This window comes from Lacerta agilis, chromosome 2 (genome assembly GCF_009819535.1).
Source record: "Lacerta agilis isolate rLacAgi1 chromosome 2, rLacAgi1.pri, whole genome shotgun sequence".
Classification (NCBI taxonomy): domain Eukaryota; kingdom Metazoa; phylum Chordata; class Lepidosauria; order Squamata; family Lacertidae; genus Lacerta; species Lacerta agilis.
The window spans coordinates 66,811,148-66,821,391 of NC_046313.1; the positions used below are offsets into that span (position 1 = coordinate 66,811,148).

At 40.9% G+C, this 10,244-nt stretch overlaps 1 protein-coding gene across 3 annotated transcripts in view; it reads right to left on the minus strand.

Moving 5' to 3' along the window:
* FANCD2 (FA complementation group D2) overlaps positions 1-9,291 on the minus strand; it is a 36,644-nt gene extending 27,353 nt beyond the window's left edge. For all 3 annotated transcript variants that reach the window (XM_033140559.1, XM_033140558.1, XM_033140557.1), the window contains exons 1-9: positions 9,199-9,291; positions 7,215-7,352; positions 6,849-6,916; positions 6,260-6,363; positions 5,789-5,852; positions 5,153-5,205; positions 3,839-3,917; positions 2,480-2,604; positions 701-788 (exon numbers count right to left, since the gene is read on the minus strand). In XM_033140559.1, the coding sequence (XP_032996450.1) occupies positions 701-788; positions 2,480-2,604; positions 3,839-3,917; positions 5,153-5,205; positions 5,789-5,852; positions 6,260-6,363; positions 6,849-6,916; positions 7,215-7,352; positions 9,199-9,265 (786 nt within the window). In that variant the 5' untranslated portion in view covers positions 9,266-9,291. The remainder of the gene's footprint in view (positions 1-700; positions 789-2,479; positions 2,605-3,838; positions 3,918-5,152; positions 5,206-5,788; positions 5,853-6,259; positions 6,364-6,848; positions 6,917-7,214; positions 7,353-9,198) is intronic.
* Between the last annotated feature and the right edge of the window lie 953 nt (positions 9,292-10,244).

Below are 10,244 nucleotides of genomic sequence, written 5' to 3' on the forward strand. Positions count from 1 at the left end.
CTTCCAGAAAGTGATCGGAAACAAGCTTAGGGGAGCCTCCAGAGAGAAAGGATTTCATAATTACGGAGCAGCTACCAAGGCTCCATGCTAATGTGTCTGCTATCCAAACCTGGGGTCCACGTGCTATAGTTAATGAGGATTTTTCAGATCTGAAAATGCATTACTTCTAGCCTTGGCAAACCTAATTCCTATATTTTCTAACTCCCCTACGATTTCCCTGAATGCTTGTACGTATTTATGTACAAAGAGTACCTATTCTCACCTATATCATTACTTTAAAGGTAAATGTAAAGGGACCCCTGACCATTAGGTCCAGTCGTGTCCGACTCTGGGGTTGCGGTGCTCATCTCACTCTATAGGCAGAGGGAGCCAGCGTTTGTCCGCAGACAGTTTCCGGGTCATGCGGCCAACATGACAAAGCCACTTCTGGCGAACCAGAGCAGCGCACAAAAATGCCGTTTACCTTCCCACCAGAGCAGTCCCTATTTATCAACTTGTACTTTGACATGCTTTTGAACTGCTAGGTAGGCAGGAGCTGGGACTGAGCAACGGGAGCTCACCCCGCCGCAGGGATTCGAACCACCGACCTTCTGATCAGCAAGCCCTAGACTCTGTGGTTTAACCCACAGCACCACCTTTGACTTTAAGCAGCACTTATACCTTGTTTGTGTGCCCATCTATTTAACACAGGGCTTCCTACCTCAGACAGAAGTCCCAGATCTAGATTCAAACTGGAAAGAGCATCAAGGATTGGAACAGATAGCTCAGTCTTCTCCTTTAATAACGAACTAAAACGCAGGACAACAAAATGATCTTTTAAGATCTAGCAACATTCCCAAACTGCAATAGTGGATTACAGTCCATCCAGTATTAATATGTACAAAGATGGTTTTGTAGGCTGCTACAATAAAAGTTTATGAACGATTTATGCACTTATGTCTACAATGTACAACTTGTCCATGTTTGCTGTCTTTCTTCTTCAATCAAGGGTACACAAAAGGGTTTACAAAAGATTTTAAAATATACAATCAAAACAAGAAAATAAAATATAAAACACAAAATATCCATTTTAAACTGTGGGTGCTTCCAGATGTGGATGATTTAATCATTCTTGTTTCCTTTAAGCTGTAAATGGAACAGCAACTCTGCTTTGAGATTTCAGGAATCTAAATAATGTTCTGTAGTTGGCGAGGAGGAGGGGGTATTTTAATAGAGATTAGGCTAAATAATGACCACCCCCCTCTCCTGGCTACACTCCCAATCATGATCTTCCCCACTCTGCAATTAAGGAGCGTGGGGAGAAACAGATATTAGACAATGGTTCATCTACACGTAAGAGAAATTATGCAGCTGTTCCATTGTGTTAAATAAACAAAGCACAGTGGATTTTCTGGGAGAGAGGAACACAAGCTGAAAAGGGAAAACATGGGAGGAGGCTGTTTTGCTTATGATGCCATGAAGATGCTCTATTAAAAGTGAACAAAGCATGGCTCTTTCACAGTAAATGCCCAAATATGGAAGAAAGCAGCCTGTGACAAAAATAAAAATATATATGACCATATATGAGAATGTTGAAGTATGGTGCAGTTTTCTGCCCTCAAGACTAATTAGTTGAAATGCATCAGGATCAACACACCTTGTTCAATAAAAAAAACACTTTGTTTGAATTTTGTGGCCTTCTGGTTTTATCCACGTATTATAAGAAGAGGAAGAGTAGGGGGTGGAGTTCTGCTGAAATCTTGCTTTTTTATGGAGCACTTGAAAAGCTCAGACTGTCAGTGCATCAGATGAAGACCACACAATGCAGCAGCAGCAATGAATTGAGATACAGCCTTAAGGATTATGATGCTGCCACCAGTTCTTGTGAATAATCAGACTGACATGGAGAAAATACTGTGTGCAGAGTTCGTACTTTAAAGGCTCCTTATATCAATTCTAGGCAACTCAATGCCCTTCCCTCTCAGAACTCTTTTGAAACTGGAATCATACACACCCACACCTTTAAAGCATGATCTGAGACACAGCAGTGTCTTACAATTGTGGTTGCAGTCTCTTGAATGCCAGGGTTTGGATGCAGGAATTGAGGGGGTGGTAATCAAACATGCAGATGACATCAAACCGGGAGGGGTAGCTATGCCTTAGAAGACAGAATCGGGATTCAATTTGACCTTAACAGATTGGACAACTGGGCCAAAGCTAACCAAATGAATTTCTATAGGGACAAATGTAAGGTTCTGCATTTAGGCAGGAATAACCAGCTGTACAAATATAAAATGGGGGGACACCTGGCTTTCCAGTAGTACATGTGAAAATGATTAGGGGTCTTAATGCGAGTCCTGGTCACTCTTTTCCGGATGCACTCTAAATTCACTTCTTTTCACTTTATGCCTAGTCAGAAGGTATCTTCAGCTATGGCACCAGAAACAGCTAACAGAAAATTATAGAGTGTAAAAAGAGAACATGGCAGTATCAAACTTACCTAAGCTCTCTGGCAATTTCACAATGCTGAGAATCCTCTAGGATTTCTGGCAGGCTTGTGATTATGTCGTGTTGGATTGATGGAGGAGAAACACAAATCATCTGCATGAGTTTCTGAACAAGATCCTGCAGATGAGCAAAAGCTTTACAACACCAGGAACTCAGAAAAAGGACGTTTCCTTAATGCCGACAGCTTAAACACAGATAAACCAACAAATGTATGCTACAAATGCATCCAGAATGGAAGCTAAGTAATTGGTTTATTTATCAGACATATGTTATTTATAGTTTCTTAGCATGAAAATATTTTAAAATGCTTATCTCTTTTGTCCCAACAATATCTCAGTTCATTTCTAGTCCAAATTAAAAATGCTGGTTATGATTGCTAAAGCCCTGGGATGGAGCTACTCGAAAGATCACCTGCACTCATACATACCTGCCCAAACCTAATGCTTAGCCTCAGAGGCACTGCTTGTGGATTCATCAGTGGGTACAATTAGAATGCCCTGTCTTATGTACATAGCAAGATATGAAAGTGCCCAAATCTGCTGTAGAAACTAGTCACGAACACAGAAACTGATATGTGATAAAGCTGAAGCCTTAAGAGTTTTACATGAATAAAATCTTTATTGCTAAAAGTTGTAAGCCGTCACAATTGGTCACAATGCGTAAAATATAAATAATTAATTTAAAACTGAACAGCAACAGCAGCAAAGCAAACATACAAAAATTCAAAAATCACACCTGCATAAGTTAAACACTCCACTTCTCACACTCCCCCTTAATGATACTTGTCTTGGTGCCTAGCTCTCAACTTACTTGCAGCCAAGGCAAATTTTACAATCTGTACAGTAATAAATACGTTATTGCCAGCCAGCAAAATAGAGATTTGCTCAAGGGGAGGTTGGTTGGAGAGAGAGCAAAGGATGTAATTGTGGAATTTTTGTCTAGGGGATGCATATAAAGGGCATCGCAACAAATAGTGTTGAATTTCCTCCACATCTCCCAACTCACAGATGGAGAGTCTTTGGCACACAGGATGTAGTAAGAGTTTTAAAGCATTTTGCAGGGTTCTTCTTAAGTCCTGCACATTTCTTTGAAATCCCAACTTTGGGACTTCAAAGCACCCAAGCTCCCAACGCCATTGTGATGTCAGATGACTGACAGGTGAGCAATTCTACCCACCTATCAAATTTGGCCTACAAGGTTAGGATATGATAAAGATCTGGTCCATGAATTCAAAAAGATTTTCCATCTCTGGGTTAAAGAAATCAACATCTAACTAGCATGTTGCTAGTGATCACTGAATGTTAAACAATACCCCATGAGAAACATAATTGATTGCATTGGTGGTACTTGCCTTGCTGTCAGCTATCCTGTCAAGCCATTTTAACTGATTGACAATGAGCCGAGGCAAATTGAGTCCATCATTGCCCACACTGAAAGATCAGAAGAGATAAAACATAAACCCCAGTTCCTTTTTATTACTGAGAAACCCATCTTTCTGAAGTCACTTCCAGTTGTGGCTATGGAGGACTGCTCTCAATCCTCTCTAGATGCTTTTTGAAATCCAATTTATTTAGAACTATAGTTTCTTTTAACCAATTCTGTTGAAAATAAATATGCCATGCCATCCTGTATATGAGCCACTTGAGGAGGTGCAATACACACTATTTTTCAGCCAAGCAAGAAACCCAGCCTCAGGATCGACAGCAAGGTATTATTATTATTATTATTATTATTATTATTATTATTATTACCCCGCCCAACAGGCTGGGTTTTCCCAGCCCCTCTGGGCGGCTTACAGCATACCTAAAAACAAAATAAAAACATCAAGCATTAAAAACCTCCCAATACAGGGCTGCCTTCAGATGTCTTCTAAAAGTTGTGCAATTCTTTATCTCTGACATCTGAAGGGAGGGTGTTCCACAGGGAGGGTGCCACTACTGAGAAGGCCCTCTGCCTGGGTCCCTGTAACTTTGCTTGTTGCAGTGAGGGAACCAGCTGCCGCATTCTGGATTAGTTGTAGTTTCCAGGTCACTTTCAAAGGTAGCCCCTTGTAGAGCGCATTGCAGTAGTCAAAGCAGGAGTTGACCAGAGCTGGCCACCAAGGAATCAGCTGAGAGGCCATCAACATGGGATAAAACATCCCCTACCACTCTCTGGAAACCATTTGGATCCATTAAGTGGTGAGGCAGGACCATCCAAATTGGTTCCACTTCCCTGTGGAGAGGAAGGGTCGCAGAGAAGTCTAGTTGCACCAGGAAGTGAAAGCTCACTGTAATCCATTCATTTATTCTGCCATCTAAAACTAGCTTTGTAGAGCAGAAAAGAACACACAGTAAAAGTTTGAACTTCAGTCCTTATAGCAGGGGTGATTACTAACCTTTGGCTCTCCAGATGTTGTTGGATTCCAACCCCCATCATTCCTGACTATTAGCCATGCTGGTGGGGGCTGATGGGTGTTAAGGTTCAACAACATCTTGAGGACCACAAGTTTGTCCAAGTTCCCGAACCTTAAATGAGTATAGGGCATGAGTGGCAAATATTTTTTTAAAATCTTTCATGCATGCTAATGAGATCAAGTTTTGAGGATTTCAACAAGCGGTTGAGAAGAAGCAGATGGAAAATGCAGAGCTGTCAACATTTCAAGTTAAAATAGTGGAGTACTTGCCTTTCGTGAAAAAATTCAGGGAGTTTTTCAAATAGCAGTCTTATAACAGCAGGCTTCCAAAAAGAAAAAAGCGTTTTGAGAAATTACATTTACAATGAGGTAGCACACTGTGTACACAACACTGCAGACCCAAAACCCATAATCCACTGTTGAAGAAGAGTTCTCTGCTATGAAGCACTGCAGTAAAACTTCCCCAGAGCACTAATTCTTGGTAAATAAAGCCATTGAGCAGTATTCAGCGCTTGCGCAATAGGACCTTCCTCATTCTGTGCTTCTCCAAATCTACTCCAGAGGGCCAGGGGAACCACAGGGCCCTTTCATCTCATCTGGTGACAGTGGCATGTGTGTGTGGAGAGAGTACTTCAACAGTGGTATCGCTTTTTATCAGGGCAAGCCAGAACTACAAAACATATTGGTTTTAACTTTGGGAACTTGTGCTTAAGGTTGCTTTCCCCCTCCTCCCTTCCATTCCTTTTCCCTTATGCCTTTTTAGTTTGTGAGCTTGTAGAGCAAGAACAGTCTTGGTGTGTTTTCCCCCCTATGCCAATCTGAAAAGTTTGGGATATAAAATGAAATGAAATAAATAAATAAATAGGAAAGGATTGTTAGAGGAACTGAATGGAAAACTTATCTTACCTGTAATATCTCAATGCCAAGGAGCAGTTTAATGAGGCTTTCACAATATGAATGGATTGCATTACTATAATGGAGAGAGACACTTTGCTATTATTATTAGAAAAAGGCATCATGCGAGTACCTGGGTTTAAAACAATATATTTGTGATAGGCGCTCCCTGCCCCACTTTGAGCTCCTTAGACAAAGGGACACACATGTAATAAATAAAATCAGATTAGTTTAACCCCAAGTATCTTCTCTTTTGTTGTTTAGAGTTTGACCTTTAAAAGGTGTATCTGTTTACAACAGAATTAAGTTTATTTCTTTTTTAAAAACACATTTTTAAAAAACTCCAGTTGCAGTCCAGAGGCAGATTGGAGTATATACAGGTAGTCATATACAGTTACTACTTTGTCATGGTAACATACTGCAAGTATTAAACCACTCACATGGCAACTTGCAGGGAGAAAACAAATAAGGTTTTCCACTGACCTCATTTCCTGACTTTGTGTGGGTATGCATGGTAGAAGACAATTCCTGAAGTGATCTCTGTTTTCTATGTGGGATTCCAAGCCACTGATGAACTCCTCACCAATCTACACAGGATGGAGGGAAGGAGAGAGAGAAAATGAAGGCTGAACAATTATCCCTACTGTTTCAAATGCATGAATGTGCAAATCAAGCAATGAAAGCCTACTGTTTACACAATGCCTGTTCTTGATCTTTGTGTGGGATGTATAAAACTGTAATTTGTAAATTGTTACTTGTTAATGAAAAAATCCAGTGACCAGTTCATACTTCTTCCAGATCTGTCAGCAGCAAACCATAAGCGAAAACTCTGTATTGATTATGGAGGTCTCCTATTTTTCTCTTGTGTTCTGTTTTTATTTAATTCATATATTTAAAATGCAAGGTAAAGAATAAGAGAAGTGGATTGAAAAAGAGATTTTAATTTGGGTGTGTGTGTGTGTGTGTTTGTCAGGAGAGAGAGAAAGAGAGATGGACAGAGACAGAGCTTTGGGTGTTAGAATCCATACAGGCCCACTTCAATTTCAATACATGAAATAATGCAATTTCATACCTGTGGTTGAGAAGGGTGCTTCTTCAATGCTTGATGCAACTTCTTCTGGAAAATTGCTCCATCCACAGCTATGGAAAAAGTGCCAAGAAGGACAAACACTGTCATGTTCATGTCATTATAGTCTGAATCTGCCACCTTCTGCCCTTCCCACTAACTGCTGCGTGAGACAGAAATCCACCTGGCAATTTCCCTGGCATAGAGGTAGTGAGTCTAGAATGCTAAAAAGGTAAAATTAAATAAATACATTTCTAGCAGAGCTCCTCTATTTTTAACAGTTGTGCAAAGTAGCAGAAAATCAGCAGGTAAATGTTTTACACTTTTATTTCCTTTTAGAATTACTGCTAAGAATGTCATGAAAATATATACCTATTTCATTCTGTCGTTCTCCAGCTTTCAGTATAATTCCTCCTATTTTGAGGAGCTGCCCAAAAACATTGTTGTTCTCTACAACTCCTTCTTTGGGAATGGATCTGTTCTTACCAAGCGTGCAAGATTTCTTTGTTTCTAAGATGGAAAAGTTACTAGCATTAGATAAATGAATGGCATATTTGAGTCACATACCTCAATACAAATAAATGAAAAATTAACCTTTATATCATGAAGTTTGTTTAAAGTTTGAGGTACCTTGGAAGATGAACCCAAGGGCTATATATTCTAACCTAGAACAACTTCTAAGAGAGTGTAGGAGATACATACACTAGAGCAGGGTTTCCCAAAACTGGGTCTCCAACTGTTTTTGGACTACAATTCCCACCATCCCTGACCACTTGTCCAGCTAGCTAGGGATGAAGGGAGTTGTAGTCCAAAAACAGCTGGAGGCCCATGTTTGGGAATCTTACAATAGAGGAAGGAGGATATAAAGCAAAGTTATATATACCTGTGGCCCTCCTGATGTCATTTGAACTAACTCCCACCATCCCTTACCATTGGCCATGTTGGCTGAGGCTAATGGGAGTTGGAGTCTAACAATATTTAGAGGACCATAAATTTCCTATCCCTAGTATAAAGGGTGCAACTAACAAAGCATTTGAGTAAGTTGTTTGTGGATTTCAATCCCAGTCCTAAAATTACTGGACATTGAAGAGAGTTAAGATGAAATCACTGGGGCTACTAAAGTATGACTGTCCTCTGAAGCCCTCAGATTAGAATAATGGAATATTATATATACCACAATAGCCAGCCAATACTTGTGACCAATAAAGGATGTATGTTGTCTTGTCCCTGAACTTATGTTGTACTTTACCAGTGTCTGGTGTACAAATCAGGAACAATTCCCATCTCCAAGCTCAGGATGAAGGATGAAGCTCATCTCTATCCTACTGTGCTTCTGATGTACCAAGACTACCTCCAAAAAACAGTACAACAGTACAGCCCTTTTCTCAAGCTGGAGTGGGAAACATGGATCATATCCAAAAACACAGGAGTTCCAAATACTTGGAAGTTTAATGAGACACAGACAAGCCCCAGCCCCCCACGAGTGTGGAGTATAAGAAGAGGTTGAGAAATTGTTCTCAGTTACACCACAATTCCAAAACACTCGTGAATTCTTTAGAACAGGGGTCCCCAAACTAAGGCCTGGGGGCTGGATGCGGCCCAAAAGCCTTCTAAATCCGGCCCACGGACGGTCCGGGAATCAGCGTGTTTTTATATGAGTAGAATGCGTCCTTTTATTTAAAATGCATCTCTGGGTTATTTGTGGGGAATAGGAATTCATTCATTATTTTTTTTCAAAATATAGTCTGGCCCCCCCACAAGGTCTGAGGGACAGTGGACTGGCCCCCTGCTGAAAAAGTTTGCTGACCCCTGCTTTAGAAGAACAGTACTACTCAGGTCTTCCCTCAAGCTGGGAAGAGCAGGACAGCTGGGAACAGCAGGACTGTCCCTACTGTTATGAGACCCATTAGGTACAGTGTGACTTCTGAAAATATCCCTGACTCCTTTTCCAGTTCCATACTATCACATAGTGCTTCCAAGGGCATAATACAATTCCACAGCCTCTAACTCAGGAGTGAAGCTAGCATTCTGCTGAAGATGGAACATTCACCGTGGCAAAAATATGTATAGACTCTGCATAAAATGTAAGTGCATAATTTAAGTCCTCATCAGCAATCCTGTATATCATTACTTAAACAAAGCAAGATTATCACACTTGTGGAATATTATTTTCATTTTATGATATACAGTCGTTGTTTATTTCCTTGTCTCTGATGGGAGGGTGTTCCACAGGGTGGGTGCTCCCTGTAACATCACTTCTTGCAGTGAGGGAACCACCAGAAGGCTGAAAGATGGGGGGTGGAGACGCTTTAGGTATACTGGGCCAGATGACAGGAAAGATTCTTGCTTTACATACTTGGTAACTTTTCCATCAGATTTTCTCCTTCCCCATCAGATTTGGACAATTTCCTTTTTGGAGCCATAACAGCAGGCACTTAGGTGGTCTATTTCAACTGTGGGGAGGGGGAAGGGAAACAATTAGAAGCTGACTGAACGAGATATGTTTTGTTATAAAATGGTGCACAAAAGAGAATTTATGAAGATACAACTCTGTTCTTGAAATGGCAGGAGGACCTGTTTGAAATATACCTTATTTACAATAATGAGTATCTGAATGGCAAAAGGGCCTACGACAATAATCGCCTGAAGTAAGCAATTTACCACAGTGCACCAATCCATATTGACAAGAGGTAACAAATATTAGATCAGTAGTTTACTTATTTTAGACATATGTGCAACTGGATACATTTTCATGAACACATTGGACACAAGATCACAATTAGTGTACATGTTGCATTTATTACACTTTATTTTTAATTCTGGATTTTTAAACTCCATCTCTGTGAGACAAAAAGCAGTCCTGGTCACAAATCCTCCTCCCTCCCCAGTTTTCTTCAATACCCAACAGGTGATTTGGGAAAGAAGGATGAGGCTATATGCATTAAATCCTGCTCTTTCCCACAAGAAGAAGGATGGGAAAGCTCCACTATCCGTAATCCTGCTGCTGTGTTTACAACTGTCAGCTCGGATCCTGATTTCCCCTCCCCTCCTTCAGGCCACAGAAATGCCTCCAATGCAATGGAGGCTATCATTAACAGGCAGGGGAGAAGTGACTTTTGGTAGCTCCACCTCCTAGGATGTTTCAGTGGGTCCTTTAGCCCTATAATTCTGCATCCCTACCCACTTTGACAACTGGTTGAGAGCCCAACCCAATAAGGCAGCATTCCCAAACTTGACCCTCCAGATGTTTGGGACTACAGTTCCCATCATCCCTGACCACTGGTCCTGTTAGCTAGGAATCATGGGAGTTGTAGTCCCAAAATATCTGGAGGGCCGAGTTTGGGTATGCCTGCAATAAGGCAAACAAGGACAGGACTGTACCTGCGCTGTCAGTTAACCTAC